Source organism: Papaver somniferum, unplaced genomic scaffold, assembly GCF_003573695.1.
Source record: "Papaver somniferum cultivar HN1 unplaced genomic scaffold, ASM357369v1 unplaced-scaffold_3, whole genome shotgun sequence".
NCBI classification, from domain to species: Eukaryota; Viridiplantae; Streptophyta; class Magnoliopsida; order Ranunculales; family Papaveraceae; genus Papaver; species Papaver somniferum.
The window spans coordinates 2,320,282-2,334,919 of NW_020641039.1; the positions used below are offsets into that span (position 1 = coordinate 2,320,282).

Below are 14,638 nucleotides of genomic sequence, written 5' to 3' on the forward strand. Positions count from 1 at the left end.
AAATTGAAAGAATGATCTGCAACATGGTTATATGAAATTGGTTTTGAAATCCAGATTAGCTTTCTGTAATTCCTTTGAATTTGTGGTGCTAACCAATAGTTTCTTTGAAGAAGACGGTGAGTTTCATTTCAAACCCTAGTTTCATTTACCTAATTTTACTTGTTTATCTCATCTCTCTTTTCTTCTCTAAGTGAGTCTGTGATTGTCACAGAATCCCGGCGCCAATTTCCTTCTAGTCGGAGTCTGATCGTGAATTTTCTACTCTATTAGGTATGTTAATATGTTATCTCATTATTGTTCTTTACTGTAGTTGACAACTCAGTTAGTGCTCAAAATGTTGATCGATTTGCTACACTTCAGTCAAGAAAGAAAAGGCACAAAAAGAACCAATCGACTGCTGAGGCAACAATAACAGAGTTGGATATGTATTTAATGGAAGTGTTTGATGAGTCTGAATCTGATGGAAACAATACAAGCAAGTCTAGTTTTGATATTCTGGCTTGGTGGCAGGCTAACAGTAGCAGGTATAAGATAATTTCATGTATGGCAAAGGATATATTAGCCATGCCAGTGTCTTCGGTTGCCTCTGAATCAGCTTTTAGCACCGGAAAGCGTGTGCTTAGTCCATGGAGAAGTTCTTTGTCTACAAGAACAGTTGAGGCTTTGCTCTGTTGTCAAAGCTGGTTAAGCAAACCCATTGATCTTGATCTTTTAGCTGATTATGTACCAGATGATAACTCTAAGGATGAGGAAGGTAATATAAACTTTTCTTTGTTTGATTATGATTTATTTGAATCAGTGGTTCATTGATATATATATATATATATATATAAATTGTTGTTGAAGAGATCTTGGGTGTGGTTCAACTGTCAGAGGTCTTGGATGCTTGATGTTTGGAGTTGCAGGTCTTGGATGCTTGGTGTTTGGAGTCGCAGCAAACTTATAGAAGGGGTCAATTACCAAAGCCGAAATATTGTTTTTTGCTTTGCTTTTTGTTTTTTCTATTTGAAGTTTTAAACAATGTTGTTGAATTTAGAAGTTTAAAGATTTTTGTTAATGTATGAATTCAGGTCTTAAGACTCTTAAAAGTTAAAGTTTTTAAGCTTAGAACTTTCAAGTATTTTTGCTTTTTTTTTTTTTACATAAGTAGATATGTTACGGGTAAAGAACCAGACCCGTCCCGTCCAGAGTTAAACAGGTACAGGTCCCGTCCCGTATTACACAGGTACAGGTACAAGGTACAAAGTACAGGTACCGGCCATAGGGAGGTACATGTACTGAGTTAGACAAAAACCCATACCGTCTCGTCCCATGTGCAGCCCTAGGTAGGATAAAGTGATTAGGTTGCTTGAAATTGGTAGCTCTTATGTTAAAATTGATCATAGGTGAGGGATAGGTTTTAGTAAAGGGTTTATGGGATGTGGTAATAGTGTTGTTACTGATGGGAGATTGAATTGTGGTAGTTGTGAAAGAATCTTGATTTGGAGATGGGTTTGGGGTTGAAAGATGAATATGTGCTGGGTTTGTGATCTAATCAGGAAAATAGTTATCAGAAACTACGTCTGAAACTGAGAGCTTAAAAGCTGGTGTGAAGTTTAAGTCCACGTCAACTTCACGTCAGATGCCATGTCAGACAGGGAGAATCCGTTGTAACAGAGTTAATGGACTCAGAAACTATCATGGTTTGGACTTTTGTCCATACCTGCTTAATGATTTTCCTTTGTGTTTGCCTCATTTTACGCCTTCTTTTAACTTCTCCATGATGCCAGATCCTCTAGGAAGATTTTTGAAATTCTTGGGAGAATTGTAATCTCCAAACTTGCCAATTACAGGAGAGGTATCATTAATCACCAGAATAATAGGCTGATACGCAGTATGAGCTGTTGAAGGAGCAAGGTCAACAACATCCCTGCATTTTAGGAGATAATTTCTCTTTTTTCTTCTACTTACTTCCATTTGGTTCGGATTCTGTGCTAAGAGATCCAAATTTGACGGTGGTTGAATATTGATTTTCCGGTCAGAGGGAGAAGACTTGTTGGTCACGACAACATGAGCAATGAACATGTGTTTAACAAAAAAAATCTTGATAACTCTTGGAATTGAATTGATTTCGTCCTTGTTCCTGATCTTCATACGGATAGCACTAATTTCTTGCAGCCTCAGTGTTGCAAGATGAATCAACAAAACATCCCCACATACATTGGCAATTTCATGTAGGATATCCAATGACCAAAACTGAAATCGAACCCCATAAATTTCAATGAAGAACTCATAGTTATGTATCACAAGGTATTTCCAACTGTGGTTGTGCCATCTAAAAATAGAACAAAGTAAATTATTTGAATAAAATTTGAACTCCAAATTCGCCTATGAAAGTTATTTGTCTGCATGGAACAATGCTTATAACTTATTTTTAGCTCTCTTTATAAATCTTGACCGATACAATTCCACGAATTCACTGCCACTGGTGCTGAGATGAGAAAAGCGTCATCCCAGGCTCCAAGTTGATTTGGTTTGTTGTTGACACACCATACATTGATTGTTTTGCCTCTACACAAGATATATTTTCCAATCTTTCACAAAGAAAGAGAGTTTGAATCTTTTTTACTGGGACGAATTCATGAGTTTTTTTGTTGGGGGGATTGCTCATAACAGTTTGAGCATATGTTTTACGGTTTGATGAAGATGGTTTCGATGGTTCAGTTGGTGTGGAAGGATGAATTGGGTTTGGAGGGTTGGCGATGGAGGTGGAGAAATTGGTTATGGATTCCAACGCTGAAGCAATGGCAAACCAACCATCAAAGTGATTAAAATCTTTTTTTTTTTTTGCCGATAAGAAAAATGTTTACAAAAGAAATAGTTGCGTACCAAACAATATAGATGAGGGCTATTAGGCGAAAGCTATAACACATTGTGATTTTCTTATTGTGATATTTTGTTGCCTTCAAATGGTTGTTTTCACAGGTAATTAATGCTTAGTACACATTAAAAAAACATATAATACATATCGCAGAAGGCCTCTGCTGAATATATATATATATTTTTTTTTTTTGTAAAATTTGAAAAAGAATATTGTTAAATCCTACATGCTTAAGATTTGCGTATGATTATGTATAAATTTGAGTTGAACTTGGAATTTTTATTGTATTATTTTATAAAATAACAAGAAAGTTTATAAGGAAAAATAAGTTACAAAATTTATATAGAGAAATAAGTTACAATATTTGAATTGTACTCATTTTTATAGGAGTCTAAAGTTTAATAAGTATCTTCCAAATATTAACTTCAAATTCATTGTCGTTTAGATTCGAACGAAAAATTGGTGCAAATAGATAGTATCCATATAAAATGACCCATGAATTCTCCCTCTCCAAAATACTATCTACGACATTATGTGAAGAGGCAAAATCCGATGACCTCATTAAAATAACATTATCGGTTGAATTAAAATATGTGGATGATAGTTACAAAATTGTACGTCTTGGAATACACTCATTAGAGCTTTATAAAAGGAACATGTCATCAGAAAATTAGTTTTATATTAATTGTTGTTCTGTTTTGTAAAAAAAATGGCGTCACCTTATAGTGTCATTTTAATCATACCATCAGATCCTTCCCCTTAGGTATGAACGATTTTTTGGGGACCATGGTTTTTTTGGGGGACCATGGTTTTATTTTGGGTAAAGGCATTAAAAGTAATTCTAGGCCACCCCATATCTAGTTATTTATTTAATACCTAATCTACCCTCTTAATTAATTTTAGGTTATGATTAGTGAATGATTTAGTTAAAAATAATTAGTGAGATTAAATTAAAAGATGGGTTTATTATTAGTTGAGTAGAATTATTGAGAGAGTAGAGTTAGAGAAGATGAAGGAGAAAAACATGGAAAATAGATTTTTTTTCCAATTCACTAAGTTTGAGTATTCAAATGATGAAAACTCATTTGATTCTTCATCTCCATCCTCTCCTAGAATATTTGTTAATCTTCAAATTGATCCGGATTTGAACTGGATTTTGAACAGTTCGGTTACTTTATATGAAGAACAAGTAACCGAACTTTACGTAATATAAGAGTATATAAGTTTACAAAGTTCGGTTCTTTCGCAAACTTGAACCTAATAGCTAACCAACCGAACTCTGAGTTTGGTTTCTGCGATAAAATTGTGAAGTTACCGAACTTAACAAACAAAAACAATGTGAAGTTCCAGCGTCTATTGGCTAAGTTCGGTTACTTTGTAGTTTTAAATTTTTTTACGAACAAACCGAACTCTATTGGCTAAGTTCGGTTATTTTGGAACTCAACATAGTGTCCACAACAACACAGTTCGGTTAGACTGGATTTGTTTTTTTTTCCGGTTCTAAGGGTGGAGTTCGGTTACTTTGTAATTTTAAATTTTTTTGCGAAACAACTGAACAGAGAGTTCGGTGACTTAATTCTAAATCCAATAGAACCGAACTGTTCTTCGTATTCTTTATTTTCAAGAAGTTCGGTTAGTAAAGTAGGGTTTTTTGGAAAATCGACCTAACCGAACATGGCTTTGTAACTCCTATTTAAACCCTATTTTGATGATTTCTATTCGATTGAAGCAATCAAAATCAAATTAAAGTGAAGGGCTTGTTGGAAAATACCTCCGGAGTGGTCCCATGGCAGAATCAGGTTGCGGTTGTCGTCTTTTATACTCGATAAAATTATTATGTAACCGAACTTAATTGTGATTGCATTGATGTTCTTACATTTTTTAAACAGGTGGTGGTGGTGGGAGGAGGTGGTGGTGGTAATCGGTGGTTGGTGGTGGTGATAATCGGAGGTGGTGGTGGTAATCGGCGGTGGTGGTGGTAATCGGTGGTTGGTGGTGGTGATAATCGGAGCTGGTGGTGGTGGGAGGAGGTGGTGGTTATATATATATAGGTGGTTATTAGGTTGGTTTTAAATTAAATTAGGTTAAGGATAGGTTAGTCATTTCAATATTTTAGGACACCCCTTATCACTATAGGGAAGGTGGCCTAATAAAACCATGTTCCCCTCAAAAAAAAACCATGGTCCCTAAAAAATCATTCTTAGGTATATGTGTAAAGCTATTGGAAGCCACAGGCCCACAGCCCGTAGTGACTGCAGTTTAACCTATGGGCTAGTCACACGACTCAGCACCCCATTTTACTTTCTCCTCAAAAGTTACCTTTCATACTTTCGTGGAATGTAATTCTAAACCTTGTGTGACAAAAGTTTTGGAAAATTTTCTGAAATTTCCTCCCACTAATGTTGTAAAACTCACTCTAACAAAGATGCAAATAAATTCTTAGGTAGGTAAGAAAGATTAGTGCTGATACCACCACAGAGGTGAAAATCTACCACCACTCCAGTCGATCTTCCACTTACTACTACTTTGACAAAATATTTGTGTAGCATTATTTCTTAATCAATTGGTAAAAGAATTCAAATGGCCATCAACTAGTGCGTATCATTTAGTCATAATTTGCCAACAAGAAATCAACAATGCATGCTGGTCAAACTAAAAAGAAACAAGTCTATGTACATTGGCCAAGCTAAAAAGAAAAAGAAGGTCTGCTGTTAGATTCAAAAGCAATAGAAGTCCTCAAAAAGGAGACGAGGTCTAGCAAATAAGGGTACTAAAGACTGGCTCAAGCCGAAGAATACAACATGAACGAGACATAGAAAACGGTCTCCTCGGTGCAAGTCTCCGCACCAACTTATTCTTAGAGTCAAAATCAATGTCAACGGACCGGTTCTCCCATAGTTGTTACAGGGAATTACCAAATTTACTGGATCTAATCTCCATGAAAAGTAAGAAATTCGGCATATTTTGACTAATTCAAAGTGAAAAATGGGGTTGCTCCCTGGGTAAAATTTGGATAAAGTTAAGCCAAAAGATCCCAACATAGGTTACCAGTACCAAGTAAAAAGAACTCTTCAATCTTTATAGAATTTAAATCTTCTATAAATTTCCAGTTACCCTTGCAGCAGCCTTGAGTTCTCCGGAATCCACACCACCACTTACACGATATTCAAATTTCGATTCCTAAGAGTAAAAATGTCAGCAGTTAGTTTGGAAACACAATCCCAGAATAATTTCCAAATCATAAAAACGAAAAAATAATTTCATACCAAGCAAATTAATTTTATTTCGGACTTCTGGAAAAGTGTTTAAGTCGATCCAGAAGTAACTTTTTGATTTCTAGAAGTCAAAAAGCAAGAAATCAGTTTGGGTGTAGAATTCCAGAACAACTTCTAGAAGCAGAAAAGTCGACTTCTTGTGAAGCAAAATATCTGAACTTCTAACTTCTGCTTCTGACTTCTACTTCTGAAGAAGCAGATAGATGGTCTCATTGGTAACTCCATTTGCCTAAAACCAATTGTTAATCCGACTGACACAATCTCTATTCACAAATCCCTTCACCAAAATTGCCACAAACCAGTAGAATCCTCCGTGTTCACCATTTGTCGAATTAGTTCTACTGTTCCAGTCCAGCCAGGCTAGTCACATCATAAAGAGAAGAAAAACCCTCCCAACTGCTTAACGATAAAAATCGCCTGTGTTGACAGAGCAGCAGCACCCGTCTAATCCATAGTCTTCCCATCATACCTCTCTACATAAAACCAAACAATGTCACGTCATTTCCACTGCACCAATTTAACACCACCCTACACTACACAGCAGGCCTATATAACTCACCATCATCACAAATTTCTCCCTCACCCACTTTTTTCAAAATTCAAATGTCATCAAAACCATACATACATACATCATCACATCAAATTTTTTTCAAAATATTTGAAATTATTAAATAAAAATAAAAATAAAATAATGCCAAAAATCGAGGATGCGCATGCAAAACCCTCATAATTTTGTCCTCCCTCACCCACGCAACCTTTCCATCTCCCATGCCTTCGTTTCTTTTAAGCTTCCCCGATTCCAATAAGCATGAATCTCCCTACATTCTCACAAACCCCTGCTTTCCCACTTATTTACACTCCTGCCACCCCACTCACTTCCCTCTAAATTCACCAAAATTCCCACAATACCCATCCAATAATTCAAAAATACTATACCCAACAAGACCAATACACTTAAATCTAGAGGGTTACTAAGTGGAAATACTGAACAAACAGTGATATTGCCGCCAATATATGGTCCATGAGTAAAAACGGGACGAGGGTGAATTGGTAATTTCGGACTGTAGAGTTTTTGTTTTTTACTATTAACACAGTAAAATAGAGTGCTGAAGCAAACTGTGAAATGTGCCAGCGAGAAGTACTAAAAGGATATGAAAAAATGGCTTTTTGCTTCCTCAAATTAGGGTTTCTTTTTAGGTTCTTCTTACTGCAATAACAATAAGAGACCTCCTCAATCATCATCTTGACTCAGTACTCATCTCCTCCTTCATTTTTCTCGGTAAAAACAGGGTTCAGAAGCAGAAATCTCCATGGGTTAAAGTGTTTCTCTGTTGAAGAAGAAAATGTTTCAGAGATTAGGAACGATAATAATAAGTTAAAGTTGTTAAGGATAATTAATTTGTCTTTCTGAAATCTATTTGGAAGAAGAAATTTACTTGGATCTTGAGAAATTTTTGGAATTTTTGTTCGTTCAGTTCAGAAATCCAAGAAATCTTGTTTATTTAATCAGTGTGTTGAAGAGGAAGAGTGCCGTAAATTATCTTCTGTTTGGTGAATCGGTGTACAAAACGATTCGACTCGTTCATCCTCAGCCGCATAACCCAACAACAAGAAATTTCAGATATCGAGAAGAAAAATCTGGTTAGTGTGTTGAAGATAATCTTTTTTTTTAGTGCGTTTTTTTTTTTTTTTAACTTTTCTTTTTAAAAGCTATGCCTATTTTCAGTTGTTTCAGTCCTCTGCATTTTTTTACCACCTCTTTTCTCAGGAAAAAAAAGGTAGGCCTGATAATTTTTCCAGAGTATTTAATTTAAGAATTTCTTGTCAATTTCAGATTTCTCAAGGAATTGGAGTTTTCAGTTTCCTCAGTCTTCTTCAATTAATGGTTTGGATTTCTGATTTGAAGTATAGTGAGAAAGGTTGATAGACCTTTTGTTGGTGGATCTTTATACCATTAGTTTAGTTTGAAGTTAATTGATAAATTGGAGTTTGGAGAAAGAAGAGATGATGGCTGTAACTGCTGCTGCATGTAAGGATGGTAAAGGAGTAATGGATAATGGGAAGTATGTGAGGTATACTCCTGAGCAAGTTGAAGCACTTGAAAGGCTTTATCATGAATGTCCGAAACCATCTTCGATTCGTCGTCAACAGTTGATTAGAGAGTGTCCTATTCTCTCTAATATTGAACCTAAACAGATCAAAGTTTGGTTCCAAAACCGAAGGTATCAATTAACTAATTAATTTTACAGTAGAAATTTTCATCAACTTTTTGAAGTGGTTGTTAAAGTTGAGTGATTTATTGATAATGGTGGTGTTTTTGTTTGATTGGTTAGATGCCGAGAGAAGCAGCGGAAAGAGGCGTCACGTCTTCAAGCTGTTAACCGGAAGCTTACGGCTATGAACAAGCTTTTGATGGAGGAGAATGATAGGTTGCAGAAACAAGTTTCACATTTGGTGTATGAAAATGGTTACTTTCGCCAACAGACTCAGAATGTAAGAAAGCCCCTTTTGAATAATTATGATATCAATTCATTTTCCATTAATTTAATTTCATTGAAAGATATTAAAGTAGCAAATAGCCCAAGTTATTGACAGTTAAGAGATTTCAGAATTTGTTACTGAGTAGAATTAATTAGTGTACTACGTAGTTAAAAATGGTCCCTGAGTTCTTTAAGTTTTAATGGTTTTTGCTGTTGTTGTTGATAGACGACTCTTGCCACCACGGACAATAGTTGCGAGTCAGTGGTAACCAGCGGTCAACACCAATTGACGACTCCTCCGCATCCTCCACGGGATGCAAGCCCTGCAGGGTGAGTGGGAATTTCTAGTTAGGTCAAATTTCATTTTTGATATTCTTGTGCTTTGTGTCGACCTTCTTGTTTTGTTGACGAGTTTTTACTTTGTATTTTTTCCAGACTTTTGTCCATTGCAGAAGAAACTTTAACAGAGTTTTTATCGAAGGCCACTGGGACCGCTGTAGAGTGGGTCCAAATGCCTGGGATGAAGGTTACTATCTCAAACTTCCTATTTTCAATGCTATTGTTTATACTTGTTCAACAAAATGAATCGTCGATTTGTCGACCTAGCCTTTTGCACTTCACTTCAAGCGGAAGTACTTTCTTGAACACGTGGATGCCGCGAGGGTAGTTGTTGGACCACACATCCTCCAAATAGGGTGCAATGTGGTTCCTTATGTAGTACTATCTGGAGTCAAATAGAAACTTAGAGTGCCAAACCTGGTGCACAAGTAGCACAGCAACGTTGAATTGCAATGTTCTTGTAAACCATGCCTGAGCTTAACTATTTGTCTCTACCCTCTGTTACTACTCCTTTTTTCAAATTTGCATTCAAGACAATTCTTTAGTAAAGTAATGTTGGTTGTTCTTATTCCCTCTGGTCTATGCAGCCTGGTCCGGATTCCATTGGAATCGTTGCTATTTCACATGGTTGTACTGGAGTGGCAGCACGAGCCTGCGGCCTGGTGGGTCTAGAACCTACAAGGGTAAGTTGTCTGGTCATGTTCCATTCCACATGTACTGTGTGCTCAGTCTTCTGGAGTCTCAGTGATTGGTTGCAAGAAGGTTTAATTCACTCAAACTGTGTTTCTCTAGGTCGCAGAAATCCTCAAAGATCGGCCTTCGTGGTTCCGCGATTGCCGAGCTGTGGATGTTGTGAACGTGCTGCCCACTCCGAATGGTGGAACCATGGAGCTGCTATACATGCAGGTTGGTCCTACTCGTCTGATGCATGTACTTCCTCTAAGGACACTAATATTGACTTGCCTAATGGATTTTTGAATGTTTGACATCTTCTCTAGCTGTATGCCCCAACAACATTGGCTCCTGCTCGTGATTTCTGGTTGCTGCGCTATACTTGTGTGCTAGATGATGGTAGTCTTGTGGTAAGTAACATGCCAGTTGTTCTTTTCAAAACAAAATAAGAATCTGGAATGACGTTTTGTTATCCTTCATTTTATCATGTCGAGTTTTTCGTGACACCACACATTGTTTAATGGGCAGGTCTGTGAGCGGTCTCTTAGCAGCACACAGGGAGGTCCAAGCATGCCACCAGTACAGCATTTTGTGAGAGCAGAAATACTGCCAAGTGGGTACCTCATAAGACCCTGTGATGGGGGTGGATCAATAATACACATTGTTGATCATATGGATTTGGAGGTACGTGCATTCACCTATTGTTGAATAGTGATTCCTTTTGTAGTTGGTAGCCAATCAATGCAAAAGACAAACCATTTACAACACCCAAATAACATCAAAGTTACATTTCCTGAACCAGCCATCCAGTGTACCAGAGGTGTTGCGCCCACTATATGAATCTTCAACTGTACTAGCTCAAAAGACTACAATGGCGGTAGGACAATTCAACTTCTTCTCATGCAAATAGTTGTTAATTTGTAATGTAAATGTTATATTGTTTCGTTGCTTTACTGTTTTACACAGGCTTTACGCCAGCTAAGGCAGATTGCCTTGGAGGTTTCTCAATCAACTGTCACTGGTTGGGGTAGGAGGCCTGCAGCTCTACGTGCACTTACTCAGAGGCTTAGCAGGTGAGAGATAATGATGCTTCAAGATGCCTTAAGTGATGATATTAATAATAGGTTTCTGATCGGATATTGATTGATATTCTGTTGCAGAGGTTTTAATGAAGCTCTCAACGGCTTTACTGATGAGGGATGGTCAATAACGGGAAATGATGGGATAGATGATGTCACCATCCTCGTCAATTCATCTCCTGGAAAAATGATGGGGGCAAATAACTCTTTCATCAATGGGTTTTCAGCTGTGAGTAATGCAGTACTATGTGCTAAGGCATCCATGCTTTTGCAGGTTAGGATACTGACTCCTAGAGGTTTTATTTTCCTTTTAACTGCTGGTATTTCGTTTCCTGTCTATTAGAGAGCATTCTTTACATTTGTTGATTTCATTTTGGTTTGCAGAATGTGCCTGCTGCTGTACTCCTCAGATTTCTTCGAGAGCATCGATCTGAATGGGCAGATAGTAGCATTGATGCGTACTCAGCTTCTGTTGTCAAAGCTGGTCCCTTTAGCTTACCAGGGGCTCGATTTGGCGGTTTTGGGGGCCAGGTTATCCTTCCACTGGCTCACACAGTAGAGCACGAAGAGGCAAGTCATTGAGTTCATTTTGTTTCAGTTACCTTTGAACTATAACCAGTGAATGGTGGTTCCATCAGTACTTGACATTTTTTTTTTCTTTTGCTTTTAAACAGTCACTGGAGGTCATTAAACTGGAAAATGTCGGCCAATGTCAGGAGGACTCAATTATGGCTAAAGATCTGTTTCTTCTACAAGTATGTATACTTTCCCGAGTCCAGTTGGCCAATTGCATTTCTTTTACTTTATGCCAAGCAGCTAAAGGGTACACCAAAAGTTAATCTTTTGTTACAAAATTCGTTAACCATGGACAATTTTGGAAGTTATTTTCCAGAGTCACTCAAGTCCCTTAGTGTAGGCAGAAGCTTGTCTAGAGCATGCTTTCATGTATTAAAGATATACGAAGAACAGCTCTTTTCTGATGACTGTTCTCTGGTCCTATTCACTGCTCATATCACATGTTGTGACTGTTTCCAAACATGAAATGAAATAGGGGAATTGTTATCTTCTTTTTTTTCCCCCAAGGAGTGACACGTTGAATCCATTGTTGACTTGTTGGTGTTCTGTATTTCACTTCCACAGCTTTGTAATGGGCTGGATGAGAATGCTGTTGGCACCTGTGCTGAACTCATCTTTGCTCCCATGGATTCCTCCTTTGCTGATGATGCACCTCTCTTACCTTCCGGTTTCCGTATTATTCCTCTCGATTCTGGATTGGTAAGTTTCTTTATCGCACACCGTTGTATATGAAGCATTAATTTTTCCTTGTGCTCAAATGTGTCAGTGTACCATTTTTTCCTACTAGTCATCCCATAGTTCCTGTTGTTAATGTGTCGCTTATGTGTATTGCAGGATTCTTCCAGTCCTAATCGCACACTTGACCTTGCTTCTGCTCTTGAGGTTGGGCAACCTAGAAACAGAGCTTCGGGTGATTATGCTAGCAACGGTAGCAGCTTGAGATCAGTGATGACAATAGCATTTCAATTTGCGTTCGAGAGCCACCTCCAAGAAAATGTAGCATCGATGGCCAGGCAATATGTGCGAAGCATTGTATCATCTGTTCAGAGAGTAGCATTGGCTCTCTCCCCCTCTAATCTTAGTCCTCACTCTGGTCTGAGGCCACCACCAGGATCTCCTGAAGCACAAACACTAGCTCACTGGATCTCTAACAGTTACAGGTGAACAAAGTTTGCCAATTGCACACTTGTTATTTCGACTGTAACTGTTTAGCTGAGACCTGCTATTTGCATTCCTTGATTTCATGGTTGTTTGATTTTTATTGTGCATGTGTCTCCTAAAGAGAACATTCATAGCGCCACGTCTAATTTCTGCATCTCCATGATAGCTAAAAAATCTATTTACCCCAATCGTTTTTATTCCACTCTATTTTCTTGTAAATTTTGTTGACTAATTGCGCTTTGGAAAAAAAATTAATGAACTGATATTTTCTTGGTAGACGTTTCATGGGTGCGGAGCTTTTAAAGTCCAATGGCGAAGCAAGTGAATCTATTCTTAAAACACTTTGGCATCAGTCTGACGCAATAATGTGCTGCTCCATTAAGGTCTGAACCTGTTTCTTCTCCATGTAATATTTGAACTAAATAGCCACAATGCATCATGGGTGTGACTCACTTGGCTGATTGATTTACACCCACATGATTTACCCTGCCAACTGAGCTTACATTTTTTATTTGTCAAGTACTTATCCTGTCCCTTGGGAAATACAACTTCCATTTGAACTTGTAAGTTTAGACGTATAGTGCGAGTATCTGATGCTCTGAATTAAGTGACTGGTGCTCGTTTAGTATGATCTTGATAGCAGGTTATTTTACGAGGAACTAGAGTAGGATGCTGCAAACTGAATTTATTTTTGTTGTCAGACGCTTCACTGTCTTATGTTGGACATATACCAGCATGTCTGCTAGAAAGGCCAATAGTTTAACTTGTAGATCAAAAAATTATTCAACTTTAGGGATTGACTGTTTGATGTTCTGTGGTTATTTTTGTTGTCAGACGCTTCACTGTCTTATGTTAGACATATACCAGCATGGCTGCTAGAAGGCCAATAGTTTAACTTGTAGATAAAAATATGATTCAATTTTAGCGATGGACCGTTCAATGGTCTGTGGTTATATCTCTCTCGTATTTGGTTTCTCAGTCAAGCGCTAATCCTTCTGTTACAATTATACAGACACTTCCGGTCTTCAACTTTGCAAACCAGGCAGGTCTTGACATGCTTGAGACAACTCTGGTTGCCCTTCAAGACATAACTTTAGAAAAGATATTCGATGATCACGGGAGAAAGACTCTATATGCTGAGTTCCCACAGATAATGCAACAGGTTTGTTGAGTAGCTTCTAATTAAGAGATTTACTCAATTTTTATATAACATTAGTTCCGCCAGAAAATGAAATATATTACGAATGTTGGAGTGCATTTCATATTTGATTTCATATTTTTCTTGAAAGTACCAGAAATCGAAATGGTGGAAACCATGTTAGACAGCATAGTGGTGTATAATATAAAACAACCAGAAGCTTCATACTCCACAGAAAGGATGTTATCATCTAGATGTTACTCCATGCATAATATCATGAAAAACGGATACAAATTTTTGACTGCTACTTAGTATCGGCAATAGGTCTGAAAAAGTATCTAAAAGGGTGAATTTTAGATAGCAAGAACTGTACATTATATGGCGTGTCCGGCTGACAATTGACACTGATATAGATAAACCCTGCAAGCTGGCTCACATGGAAATGATCTTATGATTAATTTTGGTGATCTTTTTATACCATCTCCACCAAAGCTGTCCTTTGAATCCAAGAACTTAGGAGTTCCATAATTGGGCTGTTGGACCAAGCTTAATTCTGTTCAGCTCTACCAAGCTTTTTTTTCAAAAAACATTCTCTTGTTTTTTTGGTGAAGTCATATATATGTTTTCTAGTTTGTTTCGTTCTAATAAGACTTGCTCTGTTGGTTGTTATCAGGGATTTGCATGTCTTCAAGGTGGCATTTGTCTCTCCAGCATGGGAAGGCCAATCTCATACGAGAGAGCAGTTGCTTGGAAGGTGTTGGATCAGGAAGAAAATGCACACTGTATCTGTTTCATGTTCGTCAACTGGTCCTTTGTTTAGTTTCAGTACTAGTTCCTTAAGGTTCAAGAGAAAAACCTGGACTTCTCCTTTTCTTTGCTAGGATTCTCTTTTGGAATGTAAACTAGGTTTAGAACAATAGGGCTGGTTGATTCTGGCAACCTTTTTCAGTTTTTTGGTTCATCATACTTGTTGGTACTTCGCGTTGCGACTCTTCTACACTACTTAATTACTATGTTAATTATTAGGGAACACTCTAAACATCTTATGTTCATACCTA

At 37.5% G+C, this 14,638-nt stretch overlaps 1 protein-coding gene across 2 annotated transcripts; it reads left to right on the plus strand.

Moving 5' to 3' along the window:
* Positions 1-7,230: 7,230 nt before the first annotated feature.
* On the plus strand, positions 7,231-14,638 carry LOC113341550 (homeobox-leucine zipper protein ATHB-15-like). Of its 2 annotated transcripts, XM_026586381.1 has the most exons (19): positions 7,231-7,776; positions 7,970-8,357; positions 8,469-8,628; positions 8,842-8,945; positions 9,051-9,141; positions 9,542-9,637; positions 9,747-9,860; positions 9,953-10,036; positions 10,155-10,310; positions 10,429-10,503; positions 10,593-10,699; positions 10,787-10,979; positions 11,090-11,275; positions 11,380-11,460; positions 11,846-11,980; positions 12,116-12,441; positions 12,720-12,825; positions 13,455-13,604; positions 14,254-14,400. In XM_026586381.1, the coding sequence occupies exons 2-19, from the start codon at positions 8,140-8,142 to the stop codon at positions 14,398-14,400; spliced, it is 2,529 nt and encodes an 842-aa protein (XP_026442166.1). In that variant the 5' UTR covers positions 7,231-7,776; positions 7,970-8,139. The 2 variants fall into 2 exon arrangements, with proteins under 2 accessions (XP_026442166.1, XP_026442165.1); XM_026586380.1 differs by lacking the exon at positions 7,231-7,776 and having other exon boundaries at positions 8,140-8,357; positions 14,254-14,638.